Below are 27220 nucleotides of genomic sequence, written 5' to 3'. Positions count from 1 at the left end.
GAAGAACATATGAGACAACCAGTATGAGACAGAAATAAAACCAGTTTCTGAGACAGGTGGTACAAACAACACACTCGCACCTCAAACCACTCCTTTCCAGAGAGTACCCTCCACCTGAGCTTCACTGAAACTCGCATTGCAGACAGTCTTCACTGCTGCTGTAGCAGCAGGAGAATAACTGCTCAGCATGAATTACCCAAGGACGGCCACTAAAATAAATTCCAATAGGAAATTGTCACACTAAACCTTGAGGGGAGAGCAGAGGGCTCTTACATTTCACTAGTGCTTTGCATTTTGCAGTGAGGAGGTGCTATGCAGTTGCGTTTTGCTGCCCACTTTCACAGGGGACGGGGTCCAGTGCCAAGATCTGTTGTTGCTAACTGTCAGGGCTATGTCTTCTTACGACAAAAAAGACTACAGCTTCTTTGGGAAAAAATGCCAGCAATGTGTACTTGTACTTACATGAATGTCCACTCACACTGGCTGCTGGGTTAGGTAACATAAGTAGGAAACCTTTAACCCTGGTGAAAACTTAGAGTTTGTGATCAACCCAACCCAAAGAATACCTGGAGGCCCTCTCTTCATCCCATTTGGATTGAAATTCATGTCCAATGCTAAAACTGGTCTTCATTCATATTTCCGTGCTGAACAGATAAAACTTCTTAAATGATATGTTCACACTTGACTGCTCTGGAAAGTGGGGCTTTGGGGGCATTCTCCATTCAGAAAAAATGTGGCACCATGGCATATTTACTACCCCCTGCACAGCAAACATAAAATACCTTGTCAAAATTACCAGAGATGGAGCAATAAATGCTAATCAGCTGAGAATGTCATGAAAAGATGAGGGCAGGAGAAAACAAGTAAGAAAGGTCATACAGCATCCCACTTCTTTTCTTCAGATACTGACAGTTAATATTTTAGGAGCTCCTTACCTGCTCTCACACACAAACAAGGAATCTGAAATGAAAAATTACTTAAGTTTGCTGCAAGCCCCTTAAAGGGGGAAAGACTTTCTCTTGTCTCTCCACTTTTTCAGTACCTCTCAAAAGCACTGTCTTACCTACACCCTTTTGTTGTGGGTATGAAGTGGAGGAAAACTCCACAACCTGTGACATCACGTGTGACCACTGCCAACACCCAGTGTGATTCCTGTAGCCATGTACCACAGTCACTTCACAGTAAACTCTTCACTCTTCTGAGGTTTAAAAGTCTAAAGCTTACTTAAACATCTCTCACTGGAGGGGCATACAAGCAAATGAGTGCCTCCTTAGTCTTCAAGGGGAGATAGCCCTGCTGGCCTGACCTACACATCACAGTAGGAGTAGGAAGCCAGTCTGCGCTTCTAAAAGCCTTCTTTAGCTGCTCTGTGCTGCATGTGGGGACACAAAAGTGTAACTGAGCAGTTTCTATCAGCTGCCCGATGGCCATGGTCCTGTGCAGGCTCTTGCCTCTCCCTAAACACAGAAGAAGCTTCCTCTGGAATGATTTTAAATGTTGTTAGCACTTCATATGACCTGTCATTCCACATGCTGAGGCTGTTTCTCAGGCAAACACAAAAGACAAGGAAAACTGCCCAAACCAAACCAGTCCACAACCACCCCAGTTAAAACAAGCAGTTTATTGTGGTAGCAAGGAACCTGTGCACAGTGTTTGTTTTGATTTGTTTAGATAAGGTGGCTGGAAACAAAGATCCTCAGGAATTTTGAAACAGCTGATAGAAAAATGTTTGTTTTAAAACAGACCAATGTGTTTCAGTAACTCCCAGACTCCCAGTCTTGCAAGCTGGAGTTGTGCTTGTTCATTTCTATTAATTCAGCCAAAATCTAAAGCTTTTTAACTCTGGTGCCATCTTGCAAAGTTGCATGTCCTGCACTGGCAAAACAGAGTGGAATGTTCAGAGTTATGGGAAGCATAATTTCTTTCATGTAGTCAAACTTTCTCCCATATGGTGTTCTTCTAGATGCAGAGTTGCTGCAGCTTTGAAAAGACACAGTACTTTACCTAAACACATATATAGAAAATTAAAAAGGAGAAAGTTCAGCAGTCTAGAGAAAACCCAAACACTTATTTGCAACAACAGCACCCACTGTGATCTGCCCTCTACCTACAAGGAGACCAGTAAGAAGCACAGAAGCTTATCAACATAAATTGATTATGACCAATCTATTGCAAACCAAGATTAATACTACAAAATGTCAAACATCCCCAAACTTAAAAAAGGTGTATGTATTTCAAGTTGCATTTAATGCTTCTTTTGCTGTAATTGCTCAGCTGTTATTTCTTCTACACTTAATACTGGCAAATTGGTCAAAACACACCCAACTTTGTTCTCTAACAATTAATTGGTTTCATTAATAGGGTAGCTGTTTTGTTTTCTTCTTAATAGGGTAGCTCTCTTCATGCCACAACAGTAGCAGCAATAAAATTACTTTTTGTCAGGGAAAAGACCCTACAGATTTTTTTCCCCTGACTTTCTCCCTCTTACCCCAAACCCTGAACCTCCTGCCCTTCACCATCATCCAGCACCAGCAAAGTGTTCAGAGGGAATTCTGCATAGCACCACGACAATGCTCACTGGCCAACTGATGTTAAGTTTCTCCTGTGACAGGCAGCAACTTCTGAGGCTAAACTTCACCAGAGCTTTGCATTTTCCTTGAAGAACTGCTGAACACAGGCAGGCAGACCACTTCTGGTCTAAAAACACAGCTTAAGCTCATTTCATAAAAACCTTCAAGAAATCTATATCCGTGCTTTCCTACGACTTCCAGAAGGATGTGGGAAAGGTAAACACAAGGAAGATGTCTACTGGTCACAGCTTAAGTCTCTGACATACATCTATCACCAACACAGAATTATGCCATCCAGCAGGACTTAACACAAATGAGGATAAGAACTGTGATGCTTAATCAAATGAGCAACAACATTTCAGGAAATGCTAAGGCATCTTTAACTACAAAAGAAACACAAGCATGCATTCCCTAATTCAGAGATTTTCTAGCATTTAGAGGCAATTACTTAAATTTTTCTAGCAGCGTGTTACTGATAAACTTGTGTCAAGGCACTGGCTTATCTTCCAAGCCATTATAAATTTCCTCTAATGCTCCCTGCTATAAAGCTAAGCTTCGCTGAATTGATGGCAATGTGCAAAGAACTGTAGAAATAATTGCAGCATAATATCCTACAAATTCAGTATTAAAACTTAGCTCATTCTTTAAGTAAACAATTGAAGAATTAATAATAATTAATTTCTCTCTCAGAAAGCGAAATGCGATACAACAACATGAATTCCCCTGAAATTCAGGACCCCCCTGAAATTTCACTGCTTTCTGAGACACGAGATTCATTCAACTATAAAGCTAAATAGGAGAGAACAGGAATGAGCTTGCTGACAGTAAATGTACTGAAAAAAGAACAATGTCCCACTATAAGCATATTCCTCCTGATGCAACAATATTTTTTTACTTAAAAAATGCTGGGTTGGAAACATTTGAACTGTCTTTCACATTTTGGAAGGGGACGTGGAGAAGAATGCTGAAGGAGATTTACCATAGTGAGGCAGAAAACTCTCATAAATACAGGACATTCCCAAGAAACACAACTTGTCCTAGGACAACACAGATGCTCAAGTTCACAAAAAAGGAAGAAAAGGTAAGGCAGTCTGAAAATCAACACATGTGCATACAATGTTTGCACATACCTAATCCTGAAGTCTGTCTGAGACTGTGAAACTCATGGGCACTTTAAAGGAAATATCAATCTGAATAAAACTTGTATAATACCAAAACATTTTTAAACAGTGGGCCACAGATCTTTTGTGTGATAACTGATTAATGCATAGGATATGTGGAAAAGCCTATTTTTACTGATAAGAATGTTAAAAGATTTCTTAATGAAACTATTTTCATTTTTTAAAAAAAATTATCCTCCTGCCAATTTATTTCTCCTCATTTAAGAACTGATGGTAAAGACCTCTCTGTAAACCTGTATTCTTGTGTGAAATAGAGAGCCTTTAGGACTGTTGCTGACAGCCTACTGGGCAGTGTTGCCATATTTGTCAGTTTCTTGTCATTAGAGCTTCAACATATGAGTTAGGCACTGTACACAGACAGTGCAACTGTTAAGTATTGACAGACCTCAAATCTTACTATACAAATACTGTGCTATTGGTTGATAGTTTACTAATCTCAGAATTACCTGGAGCGACTGTTTATCTCCTTTTTATTTTCTTTTTTATCCCCCAGGGCTTATTTTCCTTCACACTAAGACTTGCCCACATCTTTTGCCAAGACAAAAGGACATTGCAGCAGCTGTAAATATAGTGTGAACACACCTTGTGCGCACACAATGTCCATTATGAAGCTCTCTATATATTGCTAATGCTCATTACGTCAGCTTGCCAGACGAAGAAGATGCAGTTGTGGCACTCTATGCTGCTTGAAGCAGTAGATGAGAAGACACACAGTGGCTCCCTGGCTGCTGGACCCCACCCTCCAAGTGCTCTGCCCCATCTGCATGTAAGCTACGCCTTCAAGTCAGAATAATGAAGAGGTTCACCACTTGCCAACTGTGTGGCAGACCCTGAGACAACAATCACTGACATGAGGCCTCTCATCATTTCTGTCGCTTAAGAGGAGCTTCCTCTTGGCCAGCCTTGAGTACCATAGATGCTCCATGGGGGGACATCTGCCAGAGGCCTTCTTTGCTCCATCACTGCTGAGAGACAAACAGCAGCTGCTGCCTCTTAGAGACTGAAGAACTTGGAATTATGATTACCTATGTTAACTTGTGTGTCTGAAACGTCTCTTTCCTGAGTTTTTTCCCAGAATGTTTTCCCTTCCTTTTACTGATCACTTGTTTTCTTCAAGCTTTCTCTTCAGTGCCAGCTGTTCCTCTTCGTCCTCTGGCTTCTTCTAGCCACCACCTACTAGCACCTTGATGAAAAAGGTCGTGCTAAATGCATCAAGCAACATTCCTTCCATGTAGCATCTTGTAATAGCAACAAGTGGTTTGAGCCCATTCACCCTGCCTCTGCCCAAGTTCACTTCCACTGAAGTTCTGCGTATGGATCCCTGTGGAACATAATGCTGAAACACAGCTCATCAACTGCCTAGCAGTCCTCCTGCCTGGCTTTTTCCAGGCATTTACAGATCAGTCTCTCACTCTAGTCAAACAACACCATTGAGGCATTTGTTTTTAATTCCCTCCTCCTATTATAAAAATAGCAACAATAAAATCAACCCATAATGATTTCCTGGGCTCAAGTCAACTGCTCAGCAAATTAGGGCTCTAACAATGACAAGAATGCAGGGTTTTGGAAAGCAATTGCAAATGTTGTTCTAGCCTGTGTCCCCTGTCGACCGCTGCCTGGAGGAGCAGTGAGAGGCTCTCTGCTGCAGTAAACACTTGGGAATTGCAGTAATCAAACCTGCATGTAGAAAGAGCTTGTTCCTTCCTCTTTCTGGCATACATATCTATCTATCTATCTATCTATCTATCTATCTATCTATCTATCTATCTATCTATCTATCTGTCTCCACAGAGAGAGAGAGACATGTCTAGAGAGAGACAGACAGGAAGCAGTTCCCACTGTGGTAACTCGGTGAGGCCAGAGAATGACTTTATGCTGAGCTTAATGCATATAAATCTATGCACATGCTATCTCATGGCAAATTCTAAGCCAAAGAAAGGCTGCCCAGATCAAAGCGTCTTCCCAGCCTATACATCTGTATGAAAAATTGCACAGAGGCAGCAGGAGAAACATGGGACGGTACTGCAATTTCATATATTAAAGTATGCAATCTGGAAAGTGCAGGCAAGAAGAAATCCATAAAGCCATTTTGTCATTCTTTCAGGGATGATGGGCAGAACAACACCTTGCATATTTCTAGTCCTACCATACAAACACCTCTAACCACACTCTAAGCACCTAGATGTTTCACGATGTCCCAGGAAATTACCTTAATTTCACAGAGTACTCTTAATATTTTTAAAAAATATTTCTGCAGCATATCACCCTTCTAGTCCATTTTACAAAGCCAAGGACATTCAGCTGTTAAGGCAGTCATCAAATCGGGACAACCTAACACTGGGAAAATACTTGAAAAAATAACAAGCATTAAGCAGCATGTCAAATATTTGACTCATGACAAAACTTGTGAATTAGATGCCAGGGCATTAATGCCTTAGTGTGACACTGTACCCAAGACGCTGTAAAGGCTCTGAGATTTTACCTGGGACCTGCTGGTGAATGGTTCTGTGACAACACTCCTCTCCCCCCAGTGTATTGTCCATTCCCACAATATATGGCATAAACTGGCCCAAAATGTCACACAAAACTCTAACATGCTTCAGAGGAAGTGCAGAGCAGCTTCAAACTCTGGGAGGAAGAGGTAGATTACCACTGTGAATTACTTGTGGAGCATTACCAACTGAAAGGCAGCCACCAACAGGGTGGTCACACACCAACAGGTGGTCTCCCATTCTAAGATTGTTATTCTAGCATGAATTTCTGACAAATTTGTCCATTTGTCCTCCCTCACAGACAACCCTTCTTCACACAACCATAGGAAGGGCAAGGATGGCTTGTCAGTAAAAAACAGTGTAGGGCTGGTGATAAATTCCTTATGACAGTTGTCCTTTGTCCACCAAAATAAACATTCACACTGCAATCAGTCCTTGTTTTAGGTTTTGTATTGATCCTTCTTCCTTCCACAGCTGAACAGGAATCCTTAGAAAAGGGCAACAGTGGGTACCCCAAGAACACCATCTGCCTTTCCATGATCACAGCATTAGACCTTGTATCAGCTTCACTTTTATTTCTGCTGCTTGTTTGAACGACTGGGTAGTAATCAGGGTTTTAGCTTGCTGGAAACAGTTAACATCAAGATTTATCTTGCATTATTAATACATACTGTGAAAGGACTGGAACTGTAATTACTTATAGACTGAATGCCTAAGGTTTGGAGTACAAGCTGTTTGGTGTTTGTCTAGCTCTGGTCTGAACAGGTTTCTCTGGTGGCACAGCAGATTTGGGACAAACCTTGGCTGTTTAGTTTCTTGGGAGCAGCCAAAGGGCTGGGGGGAAGCGACGGGCCAGCTCTCAGCTGAAGCAGCCATGCGTGCCTGTGGCTTCCCACTAAAAACTCCTTCCCCTGGCTGTAGGCTCCTAAAAATACTGAAGCACCTGTCTTAACTTTATTGTCCCCATCTGGCTTCTCTGGTTTTAATACAAGAGAGCACAGAAACTCAGGATGCTGGGAGAAATTTCAAGCCGATTTTCCCACAACAAAAGCATTGCAGCAATCCCTGCCTGCCCCCTACCCCCTCCCTGCTCTGACTGACATGTTTGTTTGGTGGTTTCCCTTTCTGACTGACAGGTTAACAAGAAATCGGTGTTCAAAAATAACTTTTGTGAGGAAGATAAAAATGTATTTTATGTTTCTTTTTATGTACTTTGTAACTCACAAAGTGACAGACAGGAGAGTTTTATGAGGTGAATATTATTTATCAAAACTGACATGTTCCAAATGAGACAGGGATCTAAATCAGTTATCGCAACTAGAAAAAGAAATACAACAGCTAGTCTCAAAACTGAATTTGTATTCCTTATGAGGACCTAAAGCTGGCAGTAGTCATCATGTGAGAACTCTGACCTATAAATAATCTTAGCTTAGAACAAATGAACATTTTTGCATAATGCACTACAGTTTTCTGGCAGAACAAAAAATAACACCAAACCAAAACCACGTCTCGTTTTTAAGGAAAAAAACCCCAAGCCATTAAAGCTGACCTCCAAAAAAGGAAATGTCTAATCTACAAGTGCAAGTATCCAAGCATGTCTCCAACCCTTCTCATTCTGTTTAATAAGAGAGGAAACCAGGCCACCAGAAGTTTACAGACTAATGCAATTACAGGGTGGCTCAATAAGCACTGATTTGTCTGTTCTCTGTGACATGCAAGATAAAGCTATGCTAACAGGTCTGGCTTTCCTTTCACAAAGCTGAATACTCACAAATCAATCAGAATGGATGTTTTTCAGGAGGGAAATAGCAATCAGTTGTTCACAAATATATGAATGACCGCTTCTTATAGCTATTTTTAAGATCCATTAACTAAATAATTGGATTTACCTATAAATAACAAATGTATTTTCATCAGATGGCATTTAACATTTCTTACATCACAGGTGAAAAAAGAAATCCTCTTAGCAGTATTAAAAGGTAAATAAAATTAAACTCACAATCACAGCACCACTTCAGAGTCACCATGAACTTTGAAAATTCTGGGAATACAAGGATACAAGTGTACCATAAAGAAGTCAGTTGCTGCAAAAAAAGCCACTTGAAGAAAAAACAAGTTGTTTTACTGTTTGCAAGTGGGATGAACGTGGGAATCAGCCTCTCTTCTGGAATGGTGAGCAGCAGTTTGCACGTGGACAACAGCAGAGACCTGGACCAGCTCCAATGTACTGAAAGCAGAGCTCTTTTTTTTTTTAGGAACCACAAATACTACAGACCAGGCCTTTAAAAGAAAAATGCTGGAATACTGATGCTCAAAGTGAATGTCCCAGAACTGGCTCCTGACTCCTGTTTCTGGGACAGACAGATATAGACACTACTGAGGTGTATACACTCAGATCTGAGTGCTAAATTTCAAGTATTCAACAAATGGCAAATTTGGGGTTGTCAGTGTCCTACTAAGAGGAAAAATAAAATATACACTAGAAGGCCAATTCAATCACTAACTTGATGTCCAGTGCTTACAAATCTCAGACTCTGAAAAAAAAAAAGGAGTAAAGTGTAATTTTCATCACAACCTGTGTAAGCAAGTTACCAAGACTACTTCAAGAGTTTGCTGATTGTTGAATCTAAAACACTTATGCTACAGTCAAAAGGCTGACATTTCCCCTAATCAAGGACCATAATTATTCACATTGTTGACTACAAGGGAAAATACCCAGCTTGCAAAAGGATAATTCAACTTGACCGAGGCAGAACACAAGCAGGACTTCAGTGTTATTCTATGAGGGCATGGAAAAGCTCTTCTTTTTTTACCCAGAAACATCCTGCATAGGATGCTGGTATTCTGCTCAGTGGAAGCCATCACACTTTGCTACAGTTTCTGACTTTGTACTCTGTACAAAGATGCATAAAGCACTATTTTGTATTATGTCAGCTGATAATTTCATGTAACACGTGGACAGAGCATTGCTGAGTAAGTCAGCTAAACAGAAATTACCCAAAGGAAATAAACAGCTTCAATTAAGGAATTGTGAACATCTCAGCAACTAAGTAACAACATGGCTAATGTGCTTATCAGAGCCTTAGCACCAACGTCTCTTCTTACAATTAGTGTCTCAAAAAGGATAAAGAAAGATCATAGCTTTCTGAGATGATTCGACAACTATTACAGAAGCACCGCCCAAACCTGCAGCATAATTAAGGACATGTCTTCAAAGCAGAGCTCACCCAGACTCACACCTCTGCGTTGCATCCCCCATGACCACCCTGGTTCATGCACAGACACCTCATTACTGGGTTTGGGAGAAGCATCCTTCTGGGCCCAGTAACACAGGCTGGAGTCCACATGGATCCTGGCTTCATGTTGGAACTCTGTGGGTGGCTGCCAGTGGTCCTTCTCCAACCCCGAGTCTGCATGTGTCTGATGTCAGGGCACATGCCAGTTTTGTAGTGGAAACTGTAATGTAAGTACTATACTGAAACTGTGAAAAGAACTCTTAACCAAGGCACTTCACCTTGGCCATTTCATCAGGAAAGCTGATTAATGCTCAGAAGCTCTCAGCACAGCTCAGATGGGGACCTCAATGTCCTAGATTATATCCTAGTTTTAAAACAGCAATAGTAACCTGGTCATAACCTCCAATGAGAGCTTAGCAAAGAGGTGGACACATGAAGGCAGGCTGCAATATCAGGTGACAAGAAGATGAAAGCATGAATGAAAAGTGGAGATCATGCACATGCCATCAACATTACTCTTCTCAGCCACAGGTGTGTGCTGGCATCACAAGGGTAAGACTTGAAGGAAGAGAGTGGCAAGGTTTTCTGGATAGTTAAGACAGACTGTAATTAAAGCCATCAGCCTGAGCTTCTTCCAACCTCACAGGTTATGCAAGCCAAAAAAACAAACAAAAAAATCTCCCAATCACTCTGCAATCCTCAGACAAAGCCTATCACTCAGAGGAGGGAGGAAGGAGCACAAGACATTCCTGATTGCACTGGGGAGTGTTCAGGGAGACCATTAGTAAAATAATGCCTATTTTCTAACAGGACTATCTTAGCAATAATTATAATTAATGAATGGAACAGTTTATTAAGGGCTGTAATTAATGCTGCCTTATAAGACATGTGGAATCAAAACTGGATGTTTTTCTAAAAGATAAGCTGTAATCCAAACAAAAATCAATTTGGGGAAATCCACTAGTTTATGTCACAATGCGAGTCATACTGGGATCACAGCTGATGATTTAGACCTTATAACCCATGAATATAGTGAGTCATGAATATCAACAGTACTGTTCCTTCCTCCAGTGAAGTGTCTGGTGGTATGATGCCTAGATGTGGGTGGGTTATGATTAATGACATATTTTACTGTGACTTTGCTCAAGAACTTTTTCCCCTGATGATTGCCATGGCTTGGACAAGTTCTTTTTCCAGGAATTATGATTCAAAATTGACTTCAGCAAAAGCTCAGTGTTTTATTATTTATACCCATGTATGCTTTCCCAGCACAAAATGTGCAATGATATTCTAATGGGAACTGAAGACAAGTTTTAATTATTTAGAATTTGTACCAAAATGGCCTACAATAAATTTATGAACATATAATCAGAATTTTTAATTTAGTGCCTGAAAAGAGCAATGCAGGTACACAGCAGCTGAAATGTAACTTGAGAAGGGGCTCTGAAAGTCTTTCTCACTGAACAAGGACCGTGAACATGGTGGACAGCTCCAAACAGATTAAGACACTTCTGCTGGACAGCTTCTGCTTACAAGTCAGGCAATCTGGTGGTATCACCACTCCTTTCCCCATTTTATCTCATTCTTTTCTTCAGCAATCTCCAGTCTCTCAGTCATATGACAAAAAAAGGGCAGCGAGAGCAGACCTGTGTTCCACTGGGTCTGCATTAAAAGACTGAAAACTAAGAAGGGAAAAACAAGTTGAAGAGAACTGGAAACACTTTCAAAAGGCAGAAGGGCATCACGTAAGAACAACAACAACCTAGAAGTGCTTTAAGTGTAGTGTGCAGCAGTATGACTAGCAACAGGAGAGATGAAATGACACAGGTTACTATAACAATGCACACAAACTGGTATTGCTGGCACTTGATGGAACTAAAGCTCCCTAATAATAGAGCAATAAAAATAATCCCATTTGCTCAGATGTCATTATTAAAGTCCCAGGAAGCCAAGAATTGCCAGCACAAAAATGTGGCTATATAGCCCTTTTTATTTTCCTTATGTTTTTAAGTTCTTAGCAGTGAGTCTTTTTTCCCAAGCTTTTCTCTGATACTAGAAGAAGCTAGAATATTTTCTTTACTTTTGAAAATTCTTTTAAAATTCTTCTAGATCATTAGATAGCTACCCTTTAAAAATTGTTCTATGATCCTTCAGTAAGCTAGAATATTTTCTTTACTTTTGAAAATTCTTTAAAAATTCTTCTATGATCCTTCAGCCATATGAACTCTGATTTTCAGCAAAATCCTCATTTTCCAACATTTTCCCAAGAAAGTGACAGTATAGAGAGAATACAACCACTTATTTGCAACCAAGTACTATCCAGCTATGGTGGGCATTTGTGGCTAATACTTCTATTTACCTTATAGGACAGTGAGGTTCTTTGATAGGACCTGTTAAGATTAGAGGAGGATAGCCAGTATGTGATCCAAGTCTATGCAACTGGAGTCTGCTGCTGCTGCTGCTGCATTATGTTAAGTGCAAGTCAGCTCCTTGCAGGATGCTTTTGTATTTACTTGCTATCGAGACAAATTACCAGTCTGAAAACACCACTTCAGTTATAAGACAAGAGAGTTGTTTTTCACTGTGCAGTGCTATTTATCTGCCTGGGAACACAGGTTCTTAAAAGGGCTGGAGAGTTATGTTAGATACCATGTGCAAGCTTCTCCTGCCTGAAAAACGTCAGGAAATTCAATCAGCTCTTTAGTCTGAAGAGAAGCAGCCATGAGTTGATTCATATGAATCACTGGAGACATACTAAGGACACTTTTGGTTAAGTATGAAAGTGCATTGGCTTTCAGTGCCATAGTTAATATGTGGTAGCTTGAATCTGGGAACCACCAGCTAGAAACTTATTATTTGCATGTAATAATAATCAGCATTTCTTCCAGATCTTGCCTTTATCACATAACATGACAAATACGAAAATCTAGAGATGCTAGGACTAACAGATGTATGTGTAAAAGAAAAGCACCACTCAGCCCAGCCAAATGCACCTCAACAATACTGAAGGATCACATCTACTTTTACTGTTAAGATCTTTCTGGTCTTTTTTCCTGATCTAATTCAAAATAATTCAGTGCAATCATACAGTCTCAACAGATCAGTAAAAATCAGAATGCCAAACTCAATGGAGCAACTGCAGAACTCTGATGATTTACAGCCTTTATTTGTTTCTTGTAAGGCTTATGATACCCTTTAGTCACACACCTGGAAAGACTGTGACTCTGCTTTAGGTTATTTATGTTCCAGCAGTTCCTCCTTACTTCCTAAGGGCCTTGCACAAATTACAGCTTTTTAAATGAGCAGCATTCATTAAAACAAATTACCAGTACTGCTGCAGTGCCTGGATGTGCCCCTAATGAGGCCTCAGAACAGTTTTGCTATGTACTAGGAGACTAGAGGTGGCCCTGCCTCTTCCCTAATCATAGCTATGCTAACTCCAAAGCCCCCAGCAATAATGTTTTGGCAGAACTTTTCCACTTTTGGGATCACTATAAATATTACCTTCAAACTACTGTCACATTATCTTGATACACCCAACCCTGCACTAGTCTAAATCAAGGAGAGTTTTGCTGTGGACTTCAGCAGAAGCAGGCTGTAAGCTTGAATGCTGATCACAAATAGTGAGCTGGACAGTCTTCCAAGTGAAATGCTAAATGGTTGGGCCTAAGAGAGAAGAAGTACTGCAGCCTTCCTCCAGCAAGGTCAACAGTATGCTTTCATCAGCTGTCTAATTAATATGATTTAATAAATATTAATGTTCAACAGTGCCTGCTTAGGCAAAAGGTAATGTGAAACTTATCACTGGCTTGACTAGATTAACCCACCACAATAGAGAAATGCAAATAAGTAACAAATACAAATATTTATATTAAACTGCACTGTTTATTTTAAAAACCTTAGAGGGCAGATTTGTGCATGGGGGGCTATGGACATCTTCTACACTGTTGCCACACTTGAAGTTTTAAACCATTCCAGCATTACCCAGAGAAAATCCTGTGGAATTCAGACTTTCTTAGCACAACTCTACATAACCCTGATCCTGGATAGTAGTCCATGCACATGTGTAATGAATGGCTGGTATGCAGACAGCAGGCTATGATTTCATAGCCTGGCACAGTCATAGCAGGCATTACTTCATCCATATAGGGATGCAGTATCACTTTTTTTGGGAGAAGCCATCTCTTGCTGACTTTGAGTAAACAATTATAGAAAGAGAGCTCAGAGTATCATTGAAAGCATCACTTCATCATTTCAATGAAGTGCCCATCCTCCTGAGGAATTTAAATTAGAACAGAAATACACATATTCCTATCTGAGCTGGTATCACAACCACAATATTGCACTGCAACGACAGTAAATGCATTTAATCTTTTACCTTTTTTTGACAGCAAGTACGCACTTGATTTCATTTGATATGAGCGTTCCCCAGGCAGCCTATTTAATTTTTGGCTCAGGCAATACTCTGAACTGAAGCCCAGAGATTGAACTGCAGCCAATGCTGGCAGCTGGCATTCTGCTTTCTGACACCTTAATGCATTTGGATACAAACATCCAAAATGTATTATCATTCCTCTAGTACTTGAACAGCTCTGTACAGCATAAAATTCAATGAAGAATGCCATGCCTTCAGGGACCCACAGGACACATGGCCAAATTTTATTTTCATCTATAGCTTCTGGTAATACATTGGGTGTCTCAGATATGCTGTAACTTATGACTGTGGAGCTATCTTAAAATACAAACAAGACAAAAAAAGCACTTAATGGACCTTCTGCATTTTTTTTCTCAATGATGCTTAAGATACTAGGGGGAAAAGGAAGGGACAAACTTCTGCAGAAATTATAGTTAGATAACTGCTAATTTTGAAAGGCATACATTGCACATTCATAATTATCCAGAAGTAAGCTTTACTGATATAGTAAGGAATAGCTGTGAAACTAGTGTCTCTGCTGAAAGAGACCCCAGAGCCAGCTAAGAACCTGCTGCAGGGGGAAAATCTGCAGAAATACCAACCATTTGGAAGCCCTGGGCTATCCTTTTTACAGCACAAAATCCCACCTCCATCCCAAAGAAGATTACATAATGACTGATAAGTGATCTAGACAATCTGTATAGTTGGATCCTTTAAGATAAAAGGATTAGAAAGGGAATAGTCAAAATGGACTTAGCAACAAATGCAGACTGTCCTCATATAGGTATTCATAGGTCTTGCTCATTCTGTTTTTAACTATGCACTTTCTAGAGAGATTGATACAAAAAAAATCCATCTTCAAAAATCATAAAAGCTAGTGAGATACAAGACTTGCCAGATGTCAGAATAAAATGGTGTAAATAACATTTTAATTTTGATTTGCCTCTGTTAAGCAGGGAGACAGAAAAACACAGATCAGGAGACATTTTTAAGAAATCATAATTTCCAGTATTTTGTTGCAACTTTTGACCCTATAAACTTTTTTTCAAAGTTTAAAGGTTTTTCTGCATTTGGAACTTTTGGAAAGAAGACCCACACCAAGTATTTCAAGAGTTGTGATAAAATCAGAAGAACCAGGAAATGCAATAGGTATTTTTGAATTGCAAAGTAACTCTTTCATATTAAATGCCATCAGAGACTAGTAGACTGGTTTCATGGAAAAGAATACTACCATGTAGTGCAAGAACAGGCGTACAAATAATGACAGCCAAATTAATTTAAGGTTACACTTTTCAGATGTCAATGTTGACCATAGTTGTTCTACTGCTACACTTAATGGTACTTTCATGAATCCTCAACACTAAAGATTGGTTTTTAAAAAAAAAAAACAATTTAGAAGACAACAATTATTAACCAACTAGAGTGACTTAGAATCAGAAGTTCTAGATTTCATTCTCCTATCTGCTCCCAAGTTGCTGCATGGCCCTGAATAAAATACTTAATTTATCCAGACTGCAATCCTACGTTAACATGTGTCTCCTAAGACTCCTATGAGGTTTAATTAATTTATCCATCTTTATAAATCTTTCAAAAGCTTAAGGATGGAAGGGCCTATGAAAATGAAAAATATTAACAATATTTTCCTACATAGAGGTAAACAGTGATGTATGTTTGATGTATGAATACAAATGAGACACATAAACATACACAGCATGTTTTCATAAAACTTCTGACTTGGTCCCTCAAGTTACAGCAATTTAGAAACAGGCAGGGAAGGAACAAACAAGACACATCCCTACAGATCCTTAATTTTCTGTGTAGCTCTAATATTACCTCCCCTTCACAGCACATTCATACAATTACAAATTATTTAATTATAAATGTTTAACATTGTGAAAATAAATAATTCTTACCCTCAAACCCTGCTCCATGGACAAGCAGAGGACCTGCCAGGGTGCTGTGTACCTGAACATGTTTGGCCCCTTTTGAAGACGGACAAATAGCAAAAGGCACACAAGTCTCTCAGGTCTTCGTGTTGCTCTGCATCTGAGGGATGCTTTAATGAAGAGAAATCTTTCAGATGTACTCTTCACAGGCCACTCCAACAGACTCTAAGACAGTGTTACAGCCATTCCACTTGCACCCCGCAGAACTGAATAACTAATTCAATAAGAGGCTTTTTTCCTTGGGAAGAGCTTAGCTCAAACTCAATTAGCATAAATAGGATGATAACCTTTGAACCTCCCACTCCTCCTCTTGAAGGAGAGGATGGTGGACAGCGTGTCATGGCAGGGTTGCTCCTTCTCGTATAAATCTTGAGTTTGTTTGTATTTCCACCGCAGACTCTACTTTCATTTGACTCTACTTCAGAAGTCCAGAAGCAGCTATCAGAGATAATCTGTAGCTTTGCCTTCTTTATTTTTGCTATTACCTTTTAGCCTGACTGAAGAGAATTCCCTCTTCCTCTTGTCAGAAGGGATTCCCTCCTGTCCCTGTCTCTGGCATCCTGACCTCTACTTTGCAGTTGGCACAATAATAAATAATAAATTCACACAGAAGCTGCTATGATCACTCTCATGTTACAATCACCACATTTAAAAAAATGACCACCCTAAATGAGACTGAAAGGTTTCCTCCAAAATACCCCAAAGTGAGGTCTTTGCAACACTGGAAATAAGCTTTGCCCATGGTTACATTTTACTTAATGGATTATATTTTTTTTCGGTTAGAGAACAAGGCCTATTCTCAAAGACAGTAAATTGGCAAAAGACCAAAGCTCAGTTATTTTCTACTTTTATGTTATTTCAGTGATGAACTAAAAAGGCACTTGTGAATGCTGCTCCTGCCCAAAAAACAGTGGGATGCTGTCTATACACCAGTGCCACATTTGCTTTTAAGGCAGCTGTTTTTAAGCATAAATCATCACAGATGCAAGTCCACATAAAACAGATAAAGCAACTAAGTTATCCTGGTTTCTTTCTTCAGCTTTGACAGAGGAAGAAGTAATTTTAGATTTATATTGACTCAAATCTGACTCAGTGAACCTCAATATTTTATCTCCAGTACTTGTACTGCAGCAGTGCCACCCAAATAAATTACAGGGATGCAGGGAGTACTGTACAATAATTGTCTCTATAGATACACCTACCAGGGAAATGAGACTGTGCACAGCACTGCTCCCACCTCAGTTCATGTACAGAAAGCAGTCATAACAGAGTTCTGCGAGTCCAACTGGAGCTCAAAAAACCAGCAGAAGCACTCTCACACACAACTGTTTTGTTAAGAAAATTCTCTGAGAAAAATGTACCTCCTCATAAATATTTTGTCATTCTTGATAGTGGAGGGACAGAGAGCCATGAAAAACACCTAGACACTACTAAAGCACTGATTTCACCGCGCACTTGGCAAACAACAAACACACCTGATGTCTGGACTAACATGGATTACAAGAGAACTTAGGTTAAAACACAAGTTAGAGGAAGTTGCCTTTCTGTTAAAGTAACACTGACTTACTTCAGTATGGCCAAGGGCAGGGCTGTGGATTTTGGTAGGGAAATGGTCATTCTACACATTTTTTGAACACTCCCATGACCAGATTTGCAAACAACTGGTGTGGCAAAGAAATGAGCCTGTCTGCATGCATCTGTACTTTCTTAATAACTTCCTTTGTTTTGTGTGTGTGTGCCTTGCTCATTACCTATACAATGAAGTCTATATCACAGCATTTAACTAAATACCACAGTATTTCAACTCTGAAGTTAGATGAATATATACATACAAAATGGATCAACCTAAGTACCAAGATACAATCCTGAAGACTTCACAGTGAACCACGTCTGAAAAAGTACCTGAAACCCAGGCGATCCTCAGGAAAATACTAATGACAAAATGTTTTCTCTTAATATAGAATATTAAACAAGCTTCCTAAAAAGAAGACCTCTGATCTTTGACTTTTGTAGTGGAAGAACTGAATGCTCCTGGACAGCTCAGAAACTAGCTAGCTGAAAATATTGTGATGTATCAGCCATATTTAGAACACTTAATTAACTGTGAACAACACAGTTGAAGATGCTTTTACATCTTTTACATTAAGAAGAAAGAAATCACGCAAGTGAACAATTAAAAATGCATACTCTGAACTTTTATGACCTTATACCCATGCAAATATAATTTGCTTATTTTCTGCAAAAGTAAGCAATCTTTCTCCCCTTTCATTCTAGGCTTTTCCCCCTTTCTTTTTAATTGACAAAGAAACCAGGCTGACTAAAACAGCTTCAGCCCACAGCCAATTTTAAATGAGATCACAGAGCCGCTGATGCTAATATAAACATTCCCATATGAAGATCAGAAAGTCAATGCAATCGTTGACTTGTCTTCAGGGAGAAACAGTGAACAAACACACTAAAAGGGAAGTCACAGAGATATGACTGTGCCATCCAAGCCGGATCTATTGACAGAGAGTACATGCTAATGAATGCCCACTGTGTCTGAAAGCCCATCATTCTTCCCTTTCACCAAAAATCATTAACACCAGGGGAGAGCTTTCCAGGGCTCAGAAGTCAAAATATTAACACAGTGTTTCTCTCCAGCGGCTTTCTGTCAGAAGAGTTATTGTTGAAATCTTGGAAAAGGTAGGCAGGATTTACAGCAGCAATGCAAAATGCAATCGGTCCTTGGAGGAGAATGCAAAGCACGTACCAATAAGTATCACGCCCACATTCTGTGGTTTTTGTTTCTCAAGCAAGGGTCATTCAACTTCCTGTGAGACTCTGACAGCACAGGAATTACTAGTGCTGCCCTTCTACTCCTCCTTCTTTTATTTCCCAATAAATACAAAGCCTTAGGATAAGGTTAAGAATTTATTCAAGCTGACGAAGCCAGAGAAGTTTTTTGCCTTCTAGCTGTCCATGAGTAAGGAAGATGAGACACTGCATCAAAGAGATAAAACCTCCTGCTGTGAAAAATGCATGTTTCTAAAATATTAGATTGGAATTTATGAGATCCAATTCAATCCCAGTCTCTAATGTCTTGGAAAAAATAATTTAATCCCAGTGTCTTTTATCAGAAAGGTGTCTATAGCATATTATTAGTTGTATGCAAAGAGTGTGCTTATGAGGACACCTGCTAATTTATCTCCTTCTTTGAAGACTTCAGGACTTATCTCTCACATAATATCAGTGAATGAGGTAAGTATCCATATGGTATCTTTTTCTTTTGGTATCTAAAGAACTCAAGAAGAAGAGACACCCAAGATTTTCAATTTTCTTTTTCCATTTTACTGCCCATTAAAATGGTTCATTGCATTTTCCTGGTCCCTCAGTGCCCCACCGAAATGCAGCGGCTCATGCGGTGGAGCATATTGCAGATACAGTGCCAGAAGTGTGAGGAAGACCTTCGCTTCCCTTCCTCTGCTCAGCATGCCTTACACTTGACACAGGGGAATTTGAAATTTCCTGAAATGCCTTTGTTTTTGTCCATGATATACATATGTACAAACACAGAAATGGTGTGAGAAGTAAGGCACCACTGTGCTCTGTTATTCCCTAACAAAAGGAAGGGAACAATTCGTACCTGTCCTACAGAACACAGCCTGGCTGGCAAAGGACACTGCCACATAGGAGCCAGACGCTCTCAGTCTTGGCCATGAGCACTCAAAGCCTTTAAATAATCAAAAGGTTTGACAATTGCAAAATACACAGTTTGATGATCTGAAGTTTGGACAAAAGTACTCAGCAGTCTAATCCTGTTGAATATCCATCTGTGATTACTGAATGTCATGAGCACTTATTGAAAAAACATGAACTGCAGAATTGAACAAGAAAGCCCAAGAATTCAGCCCGGTGGGCTCCTCAGGAAAGAGTCACAGGTATTTCTAGTATGCAGTACTACTATACTGCTGCTCTTCTGTTCCTAGAGCAAGAATTCTCCAACAGGTGTAAACGCCTCATTTTTTCATTCCTGACTCCAGGTTGGAAAGGAGCAAGATAGAAATTTTAAAGCAGCCAATCTCTCAATCTCCTGAATTAAATTTATCATTTTGCTCATCTTAACTCTTCTGTTGCACAACATTTCATAATCCCCATTTTATATGTGACACAAAGGAGCAGATTCAAAGCTATCTTTATCATCAGACTATATATGCAAGATGTCAGATAATACACCAAAACATGCATGTCTTTTCCAATCATATATCTCAAATGCTAAGCAAATTTTTATAAACAAATATAGACGCTTGAAAAGAAGCAGCAAAGTTTTGTCCAGATGCTGTATGTGAAGCCTGGAGAATGCAAAGCTAGAAAATATCCTGTTGCTTTGTGCAAGAAAGTCAAATTATTATGCAGGTGTGCTAGTGCTTGGATACTGAGCCCAAAACACTGGGCTGTCTTTTTTTTTTTTCCACAGTCAGTCTAATAAAATAAATTGTTTCTTCCTACATAACCCATCTCCATTGTTTTCTGGTAAACCTTTGTGGATAAGACAGTGCTACTATTACTCAATGTCCATCTTCTCTACATAAAAATGCCATCTCTGGGAAATCAAAAATGTGTAATGATTCGACTATCAGCTAGTACTAGGTGCCCCAGGGAGTATAATAAGAAGTATTTCAATAAGAGCATAAGCGAGGAGTTGCCCAGTACTAAATAATTTTCTCAGTACTTAGGAAAACTTGTTCCATCGCGAAAGTCTTTTTTTAGGGTGTTTTAAAGTGAAAACATGTAGGTGACTATGGGCTGGACTAAAACAGTCTAGAAAGACTAATTCAGATAAAGAGAAGGAACTTGAGGAGCACTATTTTCTACTTTCTGTTTGAAATGAAAAACAGTAAGAAAGGGTGTAAGAAAAAGGTATTTTGTCCAAATCTCAGCAGCTATACATGAATGTGACTATTGACTGCATTTTTCAGAAGGAATGCATGAAATCATGAAGGGTGAGATCTTAACAGTCACCGATTGCAAAATTTCCCTTGAATACATCAATTTGTGCACCACAAACAACTAGTGATGATACTGAGGCATGATCAATGAGGTTTTCACATCATATAGGAATTGCTTGGCTTGGTGAAGATATGTAACAGCTTCCTAGCATGTTGTCAAAAAAACCTTGCCACCCAAAACACAAGAAGAAGACATTATGCAATCCCCAGTTCAGCTCTAGGTTGTCTGGTTTAGCTGCTAAGGCATGGCTCACAACACAGAGTATTTAAGTGGGTATCTGGCTGTAGAGTGCAAGGAGCTTTAGACTGTGCTCATTCACTGGTATTCACATGGCTCTCCCTATGCAGAAAATCCCTAATTCTCACTCATATTCTTTCCAAAACAGATACAGCTGCTGCTTGACCACCTTTTAACCTCTGAAAGACCAAAAGTCAAACATTTTTACAAATGGGAATGACAAAAATCCTGAAACTATAGTGGAAGAGGAAACTCTCTTAAAAACTTCACTGAAACTGCTGTGGAGGGAAGAGACAGATCATCCTTTTACCAATGTAAAAGAAACATCAGGAACAGAATATAAGGGTGGAATTTATGTACATTGTCTGTCCTGGAAAATACTGAGTGACTATGTAACAGTTCTTTTCAGCTTTTCTAGGGTGTCCCTGTCTAGGTAACATGCCAAGTGTATCCCTAGGCTTTCTACGAAAGAAATTATGCACTAATCATAAAACTACAACCTCTTGTGGTTTAGCAGAAAATATCACAAGCATTTAGATGACAATATTTGGGATCCTGTGTAAGTCACCATGGAAAAACAGGCTTTTCATTAGCCTAACAGCACTTGAAAGGTGCTGGCACTGTGGTTTTGACACTGACGCAAGGACAGTAGGCAGCCACAGCCACACGACACTGACAAGCCAGGCCAAAGGAGCTGCTGTCACCCTGCTCACCTCTGCCCTGGCCATGCTGGCTTTGGTTGTCTGATGATATGGCTGAAGAGTAATCTCAGTAAAAATAAAGGGAAGAGTGATTTGTAACTAAATTCAGATTCCAACTGGAGAAACACACACATTACACAGCATAAACTGACACTGCAGTAGCCTAATCATCATACTTACCTTGGGTGGCCAGCTAGCAAGCCACCAGCTCAGCTTCCCCCCTTGTAATCCTGTGAAATTTGTCCAGCTCACAGTCTGAAGCAGTGTTTGTGTACAGTTCAAATCCACAAATGTGCTTTCCATCTTCGGCCCCACTGCAAAACTACTTCAGGAACTTTAACAAATGCATGTACTGACAGAAGAAGGAAACAAAATTTCCTATGTCATCTAGTTCCATCACCTATTATGGCAGGAAAGCATGACAGTTTTATCATCTTTATGAAATTACTCAAATTTTGTCTTAAAAAAAAAAAAAAGAAAACAAAGAAAAATTTGTCCCTACAGTTGCCATAGCAGTGTTAGTTTGATCCTCAAGGGCTGGATTCTAGTTTCTAGTGGACATCTAATATCTAGTTCATCTCTGTTTTGGTTTTTTCCCAGTACTGACCATTTGATTTAGTAACCTACTGCCTTTCCTATTGTTTCCCTCCCTGACATCATCTAATATCTAGTTCATCTCTGTTTTGGTTTTTTCCCAGTACTGACCATGATTTAGTAACCTACTGCCTTTCTTATTGTTTCCCTCCCTGACACGTATATAAACTTTTGATACATACCAGTCTGCAACTTTCTAGACTAAATAAGTAAAGCTCCTTTAATCTCAAATTGTATGTCAGGCTTTCATCTCTTGGCTGTCCATGCAACGACTGCAGTGTCAAGTTATGCCCCTATCCCTTTTGCCCTGACTGGCAAGTAATCATAGCCCAAGAAGAAAGAAATCCTCTTTGTATTGCCCCGTAAGGATAGTCAGCCCTCAGGAAAACGCCTGGGTACATAAGGAAGGTATTTATATAGAATGTGTATGGGCAAAAACAGATGCATGGCACAGGAAGGCTGGCAGTCAGTGGCAGTGCAGGAGATACTCACAATTGTACTTCCCTTATCTGAAAGGATTATACCAATTAAAAGATGACAATAGCTGCAAGCAGATGGGCATTTCAAATACAAACATTTTCTCCAAAACTGGTAGCAGCAGCAACAGCTGTGCTGAAATGACAATGAGTCAGTGCACCACGAAACACAGAAAGTATGTCATCCTTCATGGACTGCCCTACACCTGCTCCTCTCAGACGGCCCGACACAATTTCTTACCCTCTAATTGTCTTCCAAGCTCAACCAACACTGAGCTAATGAGTGAATGATTAAGCACCAGCCCATGCTACCCTATGCCCTGGATACGATTACCAAAGTTACAGTGCCAAGCTAAACACTTGCAGCTCGTTTCCTCTGCATGAAATGGCATCAGAAGGGAAAAACGAAACTGAGGACGCTCACGCAACCACTTTGTTTACAGGAGAGAAAGTTTCAGCAACTGAGTGGAGAACTTAGAGAGAAAATCCCTTCTCCCTTTGCACCACACTCTAACACTTTGTGAGCAGTCAGCACCACCACAGCCACAAAATCAATCAGACTGTCAGTTCCACAGCACTACCCTGTCACAAGTAATTTCAGAATGCAATAAATAATTCTCAGAAGTCCGGATCCAAGCCTCTCTGAATCGCATGCCATACCCCTGATCCTGCTACAAGCCCCAGCCCCTGCCAACCCTTGGCCCTATCAGCTCCATCCCTCCTCGCACCTCATTCCCCACTGTGCCCTCATCCCTCTGCCAGCACCTCTTCTGCACGCCTGAGCATGGGAGGGCACTGCTGGCACTATCTGCAGGCATTCAGAGGCTCTCTGCCCAGCTGATTTTGAGGCTGCACATCCTTGTGAAGGCTTAACAAAGGTTACCCCTGCACGGGTATATGGATCTCTGTACTGCAGAACAGCGCCTATTGGCACAAACTCTTCGCAGCTATGGCTGCGGAACTGGGTATGGAGGAAAACTTCTGCTCTTCTTTGTTCACTCAAGTCTCAGCCTCCCTCCTAAAACTCATCATAAAGCCTACACCTAGGTCTCACATGCATCACATTTGCACTACGATGGAAACTGGGAAAACGGAAAGAAAAAGTCCCAACTAGAAAGCCCCCAGCAGCTTCAGCCACATGAAAATGTTCCTGTTCACCAGCCTGTCTGAGAAAGTTCACCGGCCATATGGCATGATTTTATAATGGCTTTTACATTTGCCTTTTTCCATAGGGATAATACCGTACATATTTGTGCCAAATAAGGTGTAACGTGGCAAAATAATTGGAGAAAAAGCTGCCAGTTAAAACTTTAGCATGATACTCATCTGATTTTCCTTGGAGTAGGTAGATGTTGCATCCTTTTACAAAAAACACAGTTTCTAAATGCAACTTAGCTAAGTCTGGTGACTGGGGACCAGCTCCACTCAATCCAAAAGTGTTAGAAACTTGCAGTGTATTAACCTCATCCCTCCTAAGTCCTTCACGGCTTCTTCCCACCTTGTTTTGATCTTTCATTTTTATTGCAAAACTGTCTTTTACTGTCTAGGTTCTGTCCTTCCAGCAGTGAACTCTCACAGCTGATGGTCTGTGCCCTGCTGATGTCTTTGGAAGATAAGCTGTGTCTCCAAAGGTCATATTCAGGCACTGTATCCTCAGATAAATATCACTGAAGAACCACTGGTGGATGAAGAACAAAGATACATGAATTCACCCCATGACAGGGTTGCATATAGAAATACATCTCAAGAAGAAGAGATACTGTGACAACACCATGGCCATGGTAGCTTGGTTTTCACAAAAGTAAAAAGCAGCAGGAGAAACGCCAATACAATTCCAGCCATATAAAATTCTTACTTGTAATTTCAACTAATAAATATTCCATTTACTTTGGTCAAATATCCCTCCACATGTGTCAGGTATTTTATGTAGAGTTTTGAAAAATGCTTAGCATTACCTTAGGCTACCCTTGTCACTCCTTCATTTTTTATCAATTCACAAAGTCTTGTCCCATTTCAAAATCTCAGCAGCAAAAACAGCCTCCCATCATGTGCAGAGCACCCAGCTGCTCCAGGGCATTATCTTTTCCTCTTAATTCTCCAAACAATGCATCTTTTCTTCAGCCTTTTAGCCCAATCCCTTTAAAAACAGTGAACTTTTGCAACAGATTTGTACAAATCCCCTCATTTTCTGATAATTAGTTACAATAAAGCAACATTTATGTATAAGCTATGAAAAGTTACTGCACTGCCTCTTGAACTCTTCTTACACTGAAAGCTTTCTACTAAAAGACCTTCTCTGACAATAAATATGGAATCTATGCAGAGTTTCCTGCTCCCATCTGCTGGCAGATGCTGTGAGACCGTTGCACTAACTTCACCCACCTCCATGTTTTCCAGCATGCAGCACCATCTGAGTTTTCCTCACTCAGATGACTGAGGTCTTCCCTGCCCGGTGTTAAGTGTGCTGAACGACCAGGCAGAGGCTGAGCTTGTCCCAGCTTTCTCTTATGTCAGACGTTGCTGCTGCAGGGCACAATTAGGGGAAATAAACTTTGGGAGGGGAAGGGGGAGGCAGAAGTCTCCTTTGGTGCATATGCAGATGTCTTTGAGTGCTCTTGTATGCCTGCATTGGTGCACAAGAATGTATGTTCCTGCCGTGTGGACCAACAAATGGGTTTCTGGTGCACTGTTAACAGTAACTTCGTGTTGTTTGCACAAAATGTCACTTTGACCCTTCCAGGATGGATAAAAGCTGCTATTGTGCAAGGATCTCACTTAAGATATGGAGCATTTTCAAGGATGAAAGCACTCCAGTCATTGCAACCGCCTAGAAACCCAGCAGTGGGACTAAATCCCTGACTAATGCCATACTGTGATGCCTTTCTGGAATCACTTGCTACATGCTGCTTTTTTGCTCACACTGATTAGCCACCATGCACTAAGACAAAATACCTGCCACTGCTATTGAACTCATAGCCATATGGTTATTGCACCAGCTCCTCCATCACCAGCTCCTCCATCCAGCTGGCTGGGTGGGCTGTATGGATATGAGGAGTGGCTAAGCATCGCACAGCCACAAATGCTCCTCTGGCTCAAGACACTAAGACCAGCCTTTCATAGAGGTCTATTATGTTTTGACATGTCTTAAGAGCACATGTGAAGAGAGATGCTGAAAAATGAGTCTAAAATCACAGATTCAGTCCAAGATACTGCTTCTGGCCATTCAACAGTTTTGGGCTGAGGTATGATGCTGTCTGCAGACTTGCAGCTGCCATTCACAGTGAGGGCAAAATGCAAAGAGAATGAAGATGCACAAGACAGAGATTTAGACAGAGACTGATCTAACCTATCTTTCACAGACAAGATAAGATCCAAACTTGATGATGCTGTGTATGGAGCTAACCCTTCCTTGGAGACCACCTACATTTCACCTCAAGGTATTTTTTAAGGTGCAAGAATAAACAAGCGCTGAAGTATCAGTCCATGAAAGTCAAGAGAATTGCAGCTGATCATTCACTACACTCATTTGAAACCAAACACGTGTATTTTAAAATCTGGTAGCTAATACAGTAATCACTGAGCAAAGATACAGAATGAAGTAAATATTAGTTTTAAAATGTAGTTTTCAATTGAAAGGTTACAAAGAAGAAAAAAAGTCAATTCACTGATTTCTCTTGCCTAATCTTAGGTGCAGCATTGCAGTTTTGTGACTTCCTCCCCTCCTACATGCCTTCAACCTACATCAGGGACACTTCTGCCCTCCTGCAGAGGGAGAGGGTGCTGCGTCCTCCTAGTGCTGTCAAGGAAAGCAAAACACCAACAGTTGCTACCTGGTGTAATTTGCAAGCAACAGCTAAGGACTAACCTTTGCAGCGCCTTTGGATGTAACCAGCCAGAGTGCTGGCTGTGAGCGACAGCCCACCTCTTAAGAGTTAAAAGCAACATTTAAAAGGAAACCCTGACACTCTGATTAACATTGTTTAAAGTGCCTTGTTAAGCCAGAAAGGAAGCGGACATTTGGTTTCTAAGGAGCACCACCAAACAAAATACCATCTAAACAAGATAAATGCAGCAGCCTGAGCAAGTTTCTGGCATGTAACTCCACCTAGGAATTTCTCTTGCGAAATTGGTCTCTCCTGTGCTTCCAGACCCATCTACTAGGATAGACCCAGCGTGGGGGGCACGCTTTCACTTCTACACAGCTTATGTGAATGAGCTTTATGGAGGTATGTGCAAATCTGTGCTCCTCCAAAGCCTGCAGACCGGGCTCTTACACACAGATGCTCCCAGGGCCAGACCCTGCAAGCCTGGACAGGACAGCATGACCTTGGAGGGAGAAATCCTCTCCCTCCATGGGGTTCATCTGAATGAAGAGCCTTTCTTT

At 40.5% G+C, this 27220-nt stretch overlaps 1 protein-coding gene across 4 annotated transcripts in view; it reads right to left on the bottom strand.

The window, feature by feature from the left end:
• The window catches only part of PALM2AKAP2 (PALM2 and AKAP2 fusion), a 269103-nt gene that overhangs the window by 38062 nt on the left and 203821 nt on the right, over positions 1-27220 (bottom strand). The window contains exon 1 of one of the 4 annotated variants that reach the window (XM_039733219.1): positions 15807-15906. The exons of the other annotated variants lie outside the window; for them this stretch is intronic. Within the exon in view, the coding sequence (XP_039589153.1) occupies positions 15807-15866 (60 nt within the window). The 5' untranslated portion in view covers positions 15867-15906. Of the gene's footprint in view, positions 1-15806; positions 15907-27220 lie in introns of those variants that run through there. 4 annotated transcript variants of the gene reach the window in all.

Source organism: Passer montanus, unplaced genomic scaffold, assembly GCF_014805655.1.
Source record: "Passer montanus isolate IOZ18808 unplaced genomic scaffold, ASM1480565v1 scaffold85, whole genome shotgun sequence".
Lineage (NCBI taxonomy): Eukaryota > Metazoa > Chordata > Aves > Passeriformes > Passeridae > Passer > Passer montanus.
Note: the sequence above shows the minus strand (reverse complement) of the source record. Positions and strands in the feature narration are given on the sequence as shown.